The sequence below is a fragment of the Ursus arctos genome, unplaced genomic scaffold (genome assembly GCF_023065955.2).
Source record: "Ursus arctos isolate Adak ecotype North America unplaced genomic scaffold, UrsArc2.0 scaffold_17, whole genome shotgun sequence".
Taxonomy (NCBI): Eukaryota; Metazoa; Chordata; class Mammalia; order Carnivora; family Ursidae; genus Ursus; species Ursus arctos.
The window spans coordinates 36013389-36026059 of record NW_026622841.1 but is presented as its reverse complement, the minus strand read 5'-3'; the positions used below and the strand labels follow the sequence as shown (position 1 = coordinate 36026059).

General features: G+C 47.0%; 1 protein-coding gene across 4 annotated transcripts in view; it reads left to right on the top strand.

Moving 5' to 3' along the window:
- Positions 1-4035, top strand: part of MAPRE2 (microtubule associated protein RP/EB family member 2) — a 151143-nt gene extending 147108 nt beyond the window's left edge. For all 4 annotated transcript variants that reach the window (XM_026496174.4, XM_057313143.1, XM_044382940.3 and 1 more), the window contains one exon: positions 1081-4035. In XM_026496174.4, the coding sequence (XP_026351959.1) occupies positions 1081-1155 (75 nt within the window). In that variant the 3' untranslated portion in view covers positions 1156-4035. The remainder of the gene's footprint in view (positions 1-1080) is intronic.
- The last annotated feature ends 8636 nt before the right edge of the window (positions 4036-12671 follow it).

Below are 12671 nucleotides of genomic sequence, written 5' to 3'. Positions count from 1 at the left end.
GAGGCCCCGGCCCTCACTTGACTAACCTGAGGCCACGGTGTTGGAGACACACAAGCTTACAAGCCCGAGTTCTGTAGCCAAGGAGAAAACACAGTGCTGTGGGCCCAGAGAAAGCCAGCACCCCGGCTCTGGGGAGAAGACCCCACCAGGGTTAGCGGGCTGGGCTTGCCAAGGCTACAGGGAATAGACCAGGCAGGAAGGTGGGTGGGGCACTGGGGTTGAGAATGGAGCGAGTGTGTCCGGTGTGAGGTCACAAGCACTCGTGTGGGTCCCTGCATGCGTTCTTGAGGGAGCAGTCGGCCCTACTGCTGAGCCCACTCGGCTTGGGTAAGAAAAAGAGCTGCTTGCTCCCCGTTAAAGAATTTGCGGAGGTAGCCGACCAGGGTTGATGTTCCGTGGAGTGGTACTCGGGGTTAGACAAATGAAGAGGCCCTACAAGAACACCTCCACCATCCGGTCCTGGCCCTGAAGTACTCAGGCCTCACGTATCCAAGCAGAGGTCCCAAAGTCCTTGAGCGAAGGCTCCTGAGCTCCCCTGCTGCCCTTCCTTGCCTCGCCGCTCTGACAAGTTGCGTCTCTGCAGCCGCGGAGTCACCGATCCTACCTCGGGGTCTGTTTCAGGCGGACACACGCTAGGTAAGAAGAGGGACAGGGCAGGAAAGGAAGCCGAAGCTCCAAGTGGTCTGCCGTGAGGGTGGGGCTGACGCTCTGACGCCCGGCGGTGGCCCCGGGGCTCTGCCTTTCCACAGCAGGTTCTCTCCAGGTTGTCGCGATGCTTTTGAGGCAGTGCATTTGGTGGACTCTTTGCGAGGGCAGGAAAGTATGAATGTGTTCTGTGAAGATTTCCTCCCAAAACAGAAGGAACGTTGGGTGCTTCGAGCCTGAGCGCTGTGTTCTAGGACAGGTCCTTTGAGCGGGGAAGCACCCGCATCTGGGTGTGTGCATTGGCTCCTGGGAGCGGGAAAGCCCGGGCCTGGCAAGGTGGGCCTCACCTGTGCGGGGAGAAGGGGGCTGTGCGGACCCTGCAGGGCCTCCGACCCAGTCCGTCGTTGCGGCTGAACCTCTCCCCCTGTCCTGCAGGAGGGCCACCCGGAAGAGCCCGAGGCCGAGGAACAAGTCCACGAACAGCAGCCCCAGCAGCAGGAAGAGTACTGAAGCATCCTGGCCGCTCTCACCTTCAGTTTTGCGTGGGAACTTTTCTTCTGGGGAAACGTGTGGCCTCAAGCTCAACAGCAACCAGTTGTTCCCAGTCTGCCGTTAACATCAACGCACTGTTGCATACGCCAGCCACCGCGCTCGGTTCCCATTTCCTTTGCCAAGACCCATTAGCAGCTGGCCGTTGGGCGGCCTACCTGAGAGATCACGGGGTCACATACCTTCTACTTCGCCACTTGGCTGCTTGAGATTGATTCTGCTCTTTTCATTTCTTTCCAGAACAACTCTCCCCTCCCCCCCCCACCACCACCACCCCCTTTTTATCCTGGTGTGAAACAATGGTAATTTGATATATGGTATTTATATTGGCATTTCTCAACCAGTGTCACTAGATGTCACACATTCGTGGTGCTTTGATGTTTGCAAGTCTAACCTCTGAACGTAAATTTGGTCAAATAATAAATTGGAGCAAAGGGAAAGAGATACTTGATATGAAAGCCATAAGGACAGTGACTTATTTTATAGGGAAAAAGAGTTTCCCCCTCGAATCCCAACACTAAAGGGAAAAAAAAATGGAATCAAAACTAGGACTTCAGGGCCCAGTATTTCTCCCTGAGCATGGTAGACAACCCCACAGTTTCTAAAGACATTCACTCAAGGACACCACCATCTCCACTTCACCCTCCAAGTACTTGCCCCTCCCCTCCCCGGTTCTCATGCTATATTTTCTTTCTCAGGGTCCTCTTTGGTGGGCAGCCACTCTCCCCAAAAGCTGTCATCAGTTACCTACAGTCCAGAGGGGGTCTGCGTCGGTGCAGGTCCTCTTGCCTCTCTCTGGCTTTCAGCCCCAAGCCTGTCCTCCACACTAGGGGACTCCTCTTCCAGAATGACTTCAGGGTATGCGGCCCTGAGGGGCGGGGCTCTGCTTCGCGCTGCACGCTCACTGGAAGTGAGGACCTTCTTACTAGCAGCGTCATTCCAAGGGAGACTCCTGATTCTGAAGTCTGGTGTTGACACTGGAATGACAGCACAGAAAAATCTATATGACTCCCCATACCTTCTGGAATAAGGAATTTCCCCTCGTTAATACTACGGCCCTCCTTGTCATTGCCCTTTGATTACCGTGGCAATTCATAAATAGAGGAAACATTAATGAATTAAAAGCATTCCTTATTTTTTTAACTAATATTTGCACATTTTCTTAGTATCTTTCCAAATCTTTGCCTCTTTTATTCCTTTGACAGATGGTATCCCTTCCTGGATCATTCGTTTCACTTGGTTTCCTAACTTTAGCAGGTGCGACAACACAAACGAGTGTGCCCGCCCCACTTGCCTCTTAACTGAAAAGCTTAAAATAAATTTCTGAAATACGTATCCTAAAGCTTTGACATTTCTTTTCTTATTAATTGGTGAAATACTAATTCTGAATTCTAGCATTGGAGCTTTCCAACGAAAGAAGTCTTCTCAAAATCTTTTGCAGCAAAGTGGTATTTGAGTTACAGGTGAGCAAGATGGCTTGTATTTCTGAGGTGATCACAACACACTGTGCATAATTGGACAGACGTTCTGTGGTGTTCGGTTTCCCTTGCTTCTCTCTCCCGCCTGCTATGCGCAGCGGCGGCAGCTCCTCTCTCTCAGGCTGCACAGCCTGGCTCTCGGCAGTGACGTCCTCCCCCACCTGGGCACAGGTGGCGGTTGTGCTACGCACGGCCTCATGCTTACCAGTGTGGTCCCTCCCAGCCTTCTGTACGGACCTTCCTTCGTAAAAGTAGCTCTTGTAGAGAGGCACCAAAAATAATTCCATGCGGATGATACTTCGCTGGTTCCTAGGCAGGGACATCTCAGTAATACCCAGTGCCAGGTGGATGGTGGATGGTGGCCGGGATCCCCGGCATGGGGGTGGGGCTGATGACAGCGCAGGTTGCCGAAGCCTCCTTGGTGACAGCCGCTCTGTCTCTCCCCCAGAGCCCCGGGCTTGTCAGCTATAAAAACATACTGGCCAGATACCTTCCCTTTCCCTGGTGGTCACGCTTGATTCTCCATCCCAGACTCTTAGCGCCAGCTAGTCACGGATTTAGGAAGGAGCTACACGTTCCTCTTTCTGACCGCATCTGACCCCTCTCCCATCGTGCCAGTTCGCATGTGACATCACAGATGCTTTGGGGAATCTTGAACAGCTAGGGTTCTCCCTAGTCTTTGGCTGCACCCCAGCTTCTGTGCAGACCACCTCCTTTCCCAGAGCTGCTCCTTTTTCCCCTGAGGGCTGTAACCCCATCGTCTTCCCATCTCGGCATCCAGGGCACATTTCCCTCCATGGTCCCATCACACGTCCTCACGCTGGGCTGAGAAGCATCCTTTTTGGGCTCTGCCCACCCTCTCAGAAGCCGGACTTCATTCTTAGCCACACGGCTGTAGCTGGTGGTAGCACTTCCCCTGCTCGTGTCAGATAGGAAGTGACTGAAGCAGGGGGCAGAGAGAGAGCCCATGTTCTAAGCAGAGAAAGAAAAGACAAACACCTTATTGACCAGAGAGAAGTAAACTCCAGAAGGGAACCAAGAACTCCCTTCCCTGGTGAGTATTTCCATTATTCCGTTAAGGTTTAATATGCATTCAGATTACTTTTACTAAATAGTACACCATAAAGCTTTTGTTATATATTCAATGTAAACTGAAAGGAATGTAAACATATGTATTGTTAATTATAAATAGAGATAAGTAATGACATCATAGATGAAAAAGTCTTATTCAGATGTATCACATTCATTTTACATTACCCTACTGTCGCATGGTAGAATAGTTTTTTTTGTCTCTGAATATGTGAATAACTTGACTTGCGTTTATCTTTTTACATATTTAATAAAAAAAAAGTATATGTTAAAAGGACTGAATTTACAGATTCTTACATTTTTATGCTAAGGGTTTCCTCCCGAGGGAGCATGTGTGCGTCAACAGGCTATTTATGTGGAATCCCACATCTACCCACATTTTATCATGATTGACAAGGAGGTGGGGGGGGGGTCTTTGCTTTTATGGATGGCAAATGTTTTAACAGGAATTAAAGATTAGTATCTGATATCAAATGTAGCAGCTGTGATACCTTTTTAAAAACTTTACCAAAAAAAGAGAGAAGCCATTCCCTTAGAAAAGATCGTGCTTGCAGGCCAACAACAGCCTAGCTCCGGAGCCCCAGCCGGCTCCATCTGGGCCAGATAGGGCTGGGCGGGTAGGAAGCTGGGGGAGCAGCCAGCAGAATGACCTACGATCGGCAAAAGCTCTCAGAGTGTTTTCTCCCCTCTAGTTTGACTACTTGGACCAACAGTGATGATTTATACGCATCAACAGAATAACAACTTAGAGGCACAGGAATAGGTGACAAAAAGAAATGCCTTAGAAGTGGCCCCGTGAGCCGCCTGGAGAGGCTGGAGAACAGGAGACGGCAGCATGTGGGAACCTTAGCCCAGGAGTCCACAGCTTAGGGAGGCTCAGCCGATGCTCTCCCCACCCTGCCTATGCCAGCCTGCCCTAAACTGCTTTCAAGCTCCACCTAGAGGCCAGTTTGGTTTCTGTACTGTCCTTTGGCAACTATTTTCCGTTCACTTGCCTTTAGGCCCTTTTAAGAGCAGAGAAAGATACTACCACTCTTCTCCATCCACACTCATGGCTGCACTGGGTAAGTGTGTGACGGAAGTCTGAGCCACTGCCTGGCTTGGGAAAGTTCACACTCAAAACACCATGTGTTTCCAATTCATTCACCAACTCTGGGATTTTAAACACTCGATCTCACACTTAGACATCTGCCCACAAATAGTCCAGAATATGTGTCACCATCTTACTTGAAAGGCACACCGGTGGACTCTAGGAAACACATCACTAATGGTACAAAAGTGGTGGAATAACAGGTTTGCTCCATTTAGTAAATCTGAGATCATCTCTGAAAATTGAACGTGTTCCTACTGGGATTGTGGGAATATGGGTAGGCCCATGGGTCCGGGCGGAGGGAGGGGGCAGGACAGAGAGGAGTTCATGTAATTCCACTAAATTCAAGTTATACTATGCCAGTTCTCTAAAATGAAACAGGTAACTTCATTTCTGGCCTTTCTTAGTCTTCCTCTTGACTGCTAGACCCAGCTCCTCTGACCCCTGCAGGCTCCATCGCTCGCAGACATCACTGACCCAACCTCTGAGCCCTAACGCCGTGTTGCCAGACCGTGCAGGTGTCACAGCAGGGCAGCTCCTGTTTGGTTGGGCTGGGAACTCGGACGTTCACCACTCACTGGAAGAGCTCTGGCTTTATTGCCTAATGGAAGGCAAACCTTAAAACCTTAAAATCCATGGAGCCCTGGAGGAGCCCTCATGCAGCACGGGGACTTCAGATGACAGGACTGCCCAAGGGCAGGACCCCCCAGCCCCCACGCCTTGTACAGGTAGGGCTCACACAGAAGGTGTTTGCGACGTGTCCCGCCTCCTGTGTGTCCATGAGGCTTATGGAAGGCCCAGCCGAACCTTATTTGTTGAATGCATTTTTCTTTTTCACTGAAAATGGTGACTTTTTAGCTTGTCAAGCTTAACTTCTTAAACCAGGTTCCTGCGGTATTTTGTAACTATTTTGTTAAGACTGAGTATAAATGCAGATTTTTAAAGGGTAATAACATATCAATGTACCTCTGAATTTACGATTTTCAGTAGGAACTAGCCCAGTACCTCAATGGGTTCTTTTTCGGAACAAAGTACACATTTCCTTCTAGGTAGCAGACGTCCCTCATTTTTTACATTTTACCATTTCTCTAGGTCGTGAAGGTTATCTAGTTTATCTTACTGTTTTGGCCAAATCTAACTGCCCTCACACATTACTTTCTAACCTTTAGAGAAGTAACAAAACATTCCCATAAATGCACTCGGAATTTAATCTGATCTAAATTCACAGCTTACCACTAGGACACTCTCTTCCAATCTGACATATTTATTATACAGATGAAATGTGACCTCCTCCCAGTGAAACCATTTTTTACCAGCTTCAAAGTTTTCCCAGAGAGAGAGACTATGGGAGATCACCTTAAATGTCAGTCTCTCAGAGGCTCAGCTCTCTCAAAGATAGGTTCCGGGATCACCCTGTCCTGCACACACAGTCACTGTCCCACCACATGGGCGAAAACTGGGGAAGGGGGCCAAGAACAAAAGGGTGAATTTTACCTCAGAACATTTTCAATTTTTCGGGAGAGTGGTTTTGAGATTAATGTCACAGAACGCTGGCCGGCCACAGCTAAGACATTATTAATACAACATCCGAGGTCATCTAGCTTTCCTTTCTTTTTTAAATTTTGGTAACATTTACTCAGGGATGAACATCATATTCCTTCTAAAGATTTAATAGACACAGAATGACCAGTTGCGTTTGTCATACCTACAGATCTAAAAAGGCTCGGATGGAATCCTGCTTCTCTTCTAAGAACATAATGTTGGCAATTGCAGACGGATGGCTGTGTCCCCGAGACTTGACGGTGTAGATACGCCCCGGTTAGAACAGTTTTGTTAGCCTATGAGTATTAAAAAGAGGCTGCAAACATTATCTGAACACACTCCCAAGAGCCAGTGTACGCGCAGCAGTTTGAAAACGGTCGGCGGGACCACCCGGCCACCACTCAACACGCTGCAGGCCGAGAAAGCCCGGAGCTCCGCCCTCCCGGCTGCGCACGAGGCGGCGCACGCGCACCGCGGGCTCGCTGCCCACGCGGCTCTGCGGGCGGAGACGCCGCTGCCACCGGCCGGCGAGGTGCCGGTGCCGCCTTCCACAAGGAAGGCAGAGGGCTGCCTGTCGGTGGAGCAGTGGCCCCAAGCCCGATACAGGTGTGCTCTGGGGCTGAACCTACGAGGCTTCTGAAGACCTAGAAGGACGACTCTGGACCGGTGATGCCCGCAGAGCCGAGCCTGCAAGAGCTTTCAGCTCCTCACTCCCTACTTTTCTAGCTCGGTGGCAGTCCCCTTACGTGATTTTCCAACCAAAGGAAAGAGAAGGAAAGACTGCAAAGGGGGCAGGGGTAGAAGAGGTGATCCCTCTTCCTTTTTAAGATATTTTAAGAATAATCCAGTATCCTTCGAGTCACTTGTTCCTGTTTTGAAAATAGAATGGGGGTTGGGAGGCGGACTTGATGTCCTCAACCCAGGTGCAGCTCAACGAGAACCGGTTAGCTTGAGGCAGGAGTGATGTGCTCACTTCAGGACAGGCAAGGTAAGAACCCCGGCTCTGGGGACGGGGACCGGCAGCCCAAGGCCAGCTGAGGTGGGCAGGAGGCAAAGGCTGGCCAGAGGATTCCGCCAAGGCTGCAGCTTTGGCAGAAGAGAAACCCACGGCTCCACATATCCGGTCCACGAAAGATCTCTGGTCATGGGTTCCATTAGCATTGCTCCTCTGGAGAAACCATGCCCTGGGAACCAGAGAAGGAACTGGCTGCTGCTTCACAGAAAAGGTGTCTTTTCCCGGTCACATTTCTTTGTTTAAGTGTTGGCTCAACTGTGCTCCCCAGAAGAGGAAAAATTACCAAACTAGACACTCTTTAAATTTAAAACCTATATCCAAGAGAGCTCTTAACTACTACTTCAGAAAGACCCAAAAGAATTTTTTAAGCTAAAGAAAGTGGGTAGGGGAGAGTGTTTTTATTTTCTCCTCTGATTTAATGCTGAGAACCAACCACGGGTAAAGCACAAGTCAATAGCGACTTTTTACTCCTAGTATCACATCACTACCCCTCAGTTACTCTAATGGAACTCTAAAAGAAGAGCAGAATGAAGAGCAGTTTATTTTTTAAAAGCATATACTGCATATAAGTGAGGAAACCAGAGCAAAGGGAAATGAGGGAAAGGATGAAAGCAGAAGTCCGGTCAGTGGCCTCACACACCCTGGGGTCTTCTAGATATTACTAGGGTGAAGGGGAAAAACTACCACTGAGCTTCCTAGCTGCCAACATCAAGAAGTACGTAATCATTACTCCATTTAAAGAGCCTATAAGCTGAAAACAGTTACTTAAGAGTGTAGATACTTAGATCTAAGAGAAATTTCTCTGGATCCTAGGAAGAAATTAAGTGATGGAGGGAGCCCGACCTTCAAAGCATCTCATAACTAATACAGTAACATCCTAGTAGTCATCAGGACTATCCCTGATGACATAGTGCCAAGAGACAGTTCAGTAAAAACCAATCTACCAGGGACCTAAACTGTCTATGCACAGAAATCACTCCCGTGTCAGTCTTCATCCCAGGATAAAACAGACGGATGGGGGGTGGGGGGGATGTAATTGTGAGCACCGCACTGGTTCCCGCAGGTACTCCTGTGTCTATACTGGGGGCAGGGGAGGAAAATGGCCTAGGCCAGCTCCTTTGTTCCTGGCCAGCTGTCCCAGTGATCTCTGTCCCTTCAGTTCAACTCTGAGATTAGTAAATAACCCTCCCACCCAAGCCCCAGGTGTTTTTCAAACTGCTGCTTTTGTGCTATATTTCCGTGGGCTGTTTGTTGTGCTGTCTCTTTAAGGGCGGGGATTCATTTTCCTCTCAGAGCAGAGCCCGCTGATTTTTAAAATTCCAAGATTTAATCCTGCTGGTTGTAAGAGCTCATGAAATTTGGCCCCTCTGGTTTTCAAAGCCGAAGGTTACAGGGATTCATCTTCCCCATGCAGGCTCCCCAGTGTGACTGTTTCTCTCCCTTCTCTGTGCGCACAGCTGCCACCCCCGCACCAGGGGACAGCCCTGCAGGTCCATTTAGCTCCCTGCCACATCCCTACCCTTCCTTACCCTCTTTCCACATGGCCTCTTCTCTACATTTAGCTGTGGAATTTGTTCTGCCAGTCTTGGGGTCATAGTTAAGGGTCTCATTGTTGTCCTCCACTCTCTTCTTGAGTCCAGTGAGTATCTTTATGACCATTATTTTAAATTCTCTGTCGGGCGTATTACTTCTCTCCATTTCACCTAGGTCTCTTGCTGGGATTTCATCCTATTCTTTCATTTGGGGCATATTTCTCTGTCTCATTTTGTCTAACTCTCTGTCTGTTTCTATGTGTTAGGGAAGTCAGCTACAGGGGCGCTGGGTGGCTCAGTCGGTTAAGTGTCTGCCTTCCACTTAGGTCATGATCCTGGGGTCCTGGGATCGAGCCCCATATCAGGCTCCTTGTTCAGCAAGGAGCCTGATTCTCCCTCTCCCTCTGCCCGCAGCTCCTCCTGCTTGTGCTCATGCACACGCACTCCCTCTCTCTGTCGAATAGATAAAATCTTTTTTAAAAAAAGTAAAAAAAAAAAAAAAAAAAAAAAGGAAAGGCAGCTGCATCTCCTGCTCTTGCAAGCCATGGCCTTATGAAGAGGTCCTGTAGTGCCCTGTGGTACCGTGTCCTCTGCTCTCCAGGACCTGGCACTTCAGGGCTGTCTTCTACATGTGCTGCACGCGCCCAGTGTTCATGACTGAGCCACTTTTTCCTGCATCCAGTCGTCTACAGTGGCTCTCATGGCCTCTTGTGGGCAGGGTTTAGTCCCTCTGGTGTTAGTGGTCCAATCTGGGGCTGCCTTGGGCTTGAGTGGAGTGAGACCAGGAGTTCGCCAGAGAGGCCTTAGCATCCTTAGCAGGGTCTTTTCCCTGTGTTGTCTTCTGAGAAGCTTTCATGGGTGGACAGGGCCCGCAATCAGACCAGCTGTCTACCCCCCGCCCGCTGCTGGGGCTGCGCTCGGACTGGTATGTGTGGTTATCTTTCCCCTCTTCCCAGGACAGTAGTCCCTTCAGAGTGGTACCGGCCCCTGTGGGGCTGCCTGCACACTGCCAGGCTGGTGGCACCGCTTCGGATGGTCTCCAGCCAACAGCGTATTACAGGGGACGGATCCACACTGTGCGTGTGGGCAGGATGCACAGTGTTAGCAGGGTTTGCATGCTGGTCCTCTGTGACAGGGGACTTGCCACCACCAGGACGAAGGCAGGCCTGGCTGGAGGGGGTGGATCTGCTAAAGCTGGAACTCTACACAGCACGGCCATCATTCAGAATAGGTGAGATAGTTTCCCAGACAAACAGAAGCTAAAGGAATTCATCCCCCCTAAACCAGCCTTACAAGAAATGTTAAAGGGCGTTCTTTGAGTGGAAAGGAAAGAGCCTAAGCAGGAATAAGAAGAGTAGGAAGCCCAAAAGGTGTAAAATTAAGTATCTATAAAAATCAGTCCAGGGATTCACAAAATAAAAACACCATATAAAACACTTTACAGGTTGTAAAATGGTTGCACAAATAACCACATAATAAAGATTGCTGGGAAGATGGCAGAGTAGGTTTCCCAAACAAAGATAAAGGAATTCATGACCACTAACTAGCCCTACAAGAAATGTTAAAGAAGACTCCTTGAGTGGAAAGGAAAGACCGTAAGTAAGAATAAGATAGTAGGAAGCATAAAAGCAGTAAAAATAAGTATAATTATAAAAAAAAATCAGTCAAGGGACTCACAAAATAAAAGGATGTATATTACGACACCATACACCTAAAATATGGGGGACAAAAGTAAAGAATGGGTTCAAACTTAGTGACCATCAACTTAATATAAACTACTATATGCAGAAGTTGTTCTATACAAACCTGGTGGTAACGACGAAAAAACAGTAATAGATATGCAAAAAATAGAAAGGAATCCAAGTATATGACTAAAGAAAGCCAGCTAATCATGAGGGAAGAGAGCAAGGGAAGAAAGGAAAAAAGAACTACGAAAACAACCATAAAACAAGTAACAAAATGGCAATAAATACATACATATCAATAATTACTTTGAATGTAAATGAACTCATGCTCTAAACAGAAGACTAAGGTGACAAATAAATAGAAAAATAAGACCCATCGATATGCTGCCTACCAAGAGACTCATTTCAGACTTAAAGATACATGCAGATTCAAAGTGAAGGGATGGAGAAGCATTTATCATGCAAATGGAAGTGAAAAGAAAACCAGGGTAGCAATATTTATATCCGAAAAAATGGACTAAAAACACAGAGTGTAACAAGAAACAAAGAAGGACATTATATAATCATAAAGAGAACAACCCAACAAGAAGATGGAATGATTGTAAATATTTATGCACCAAACATGGGAGCACCCAAACACATAAGGCAGTTCATAACAAACATAAAGGAAGTAATCGATACAGTAATAGTAGAGGACTTTCACACCCCACTTATATCTATGGACAGATCATCCAAACAAAATCAACAAGGAAACAGTAGGTTTGAATGAAACATTGGACCAGATGGATTTAACAGATATATTCAGAACCTTCCAACCTAAAACAGAATACACATTCTTCTCAAGTGCTGGGGCTGCGCTCCAGAATTGGGCGAGGCATTCTCCAGAATTGATCACACATTAGACCACAAAACAAGTCTCAAAAAATTCAAAAAGATGGAAGTCATACAATGCATCTTCTCTGATCACAACACTATGAAACTAGAGAGTAACCACAAGAAAAAAATCTGGAAAGGACACAAATACACAGAGGTTAAATAATATGCTACTAAACAACGAATGGATCTACCAAGAGCTCAAAGAGGAAATTAAAAAATACATGGAGACAAATGAAAATGAAAACACAATGATCCAAAATATTTGGGATACAGCAAAATCTCTTCTAAGAGGGAAGTTTATAGCAATACAGGCCTACCTTAAGACAAATCTCAAATAAACAACCTAACTTTACACCTAAGGGAGCTAGAAAAAGAAGAATAAACAAAACCCAAAACCAGTAGAAGGAAATAAAAACTAGAGCTGAAATAAACAAAATAGAAACAAACAAAATAGAACAGATCCATGAAACCAGAAGCTGATTCTTTGAAAAGATCAACAAAATTGATGAACCTTTAGCCAGACTCCTGGCGGGGTTGGGGGGAGGACCCAAACAAAACCAAAAATGAAAGAGGAGAAATAACCAACACCCCAGAAATACAAAGGATTCTAAGAGAATATTAAGAGGAAAAATTATATGCCAACAAATTTGACAAGCTAGAAGAAATAGACAAATTCCTGGAAACATATAACCTCCCAAAACTGAATCCAGAAGAAATAGAAAAGTTGAACAGACCAATTATCAGCAATGAAATTGAATCAGTAATCAAAAAATTCCCAACAGGGACGCCTGGGTGGCTCAGTCTGTTGAAGCATCTGACTCTTTACGTCAGCTCAGGTCATGATCTCAAGGTCATGAGATCAAGCCCTGTAGGGCTTGTGCTAGGTGTGGAGCCTGCTCAGGAATCTCTCTCTCTCTCTCCCTTTGCCCCTCCCCTGCCCAAAAAAAGCATTCACAATGATCAAGTGAGATTTATTCTCAAAATACAAGGGTGGTTCAATATTCACAAATCAATCAACATGATACATCACATCAACAAGAGAAAGGATCAAAACCATATGATCATTTCAATAGAAGCAGAAAAAAGCATTTGACAAAGTACAGCATCCATTCATTATAAAAACCATCAACAAAGTAGGTTTAGATGGAATATACCTCAACATAATTAAGG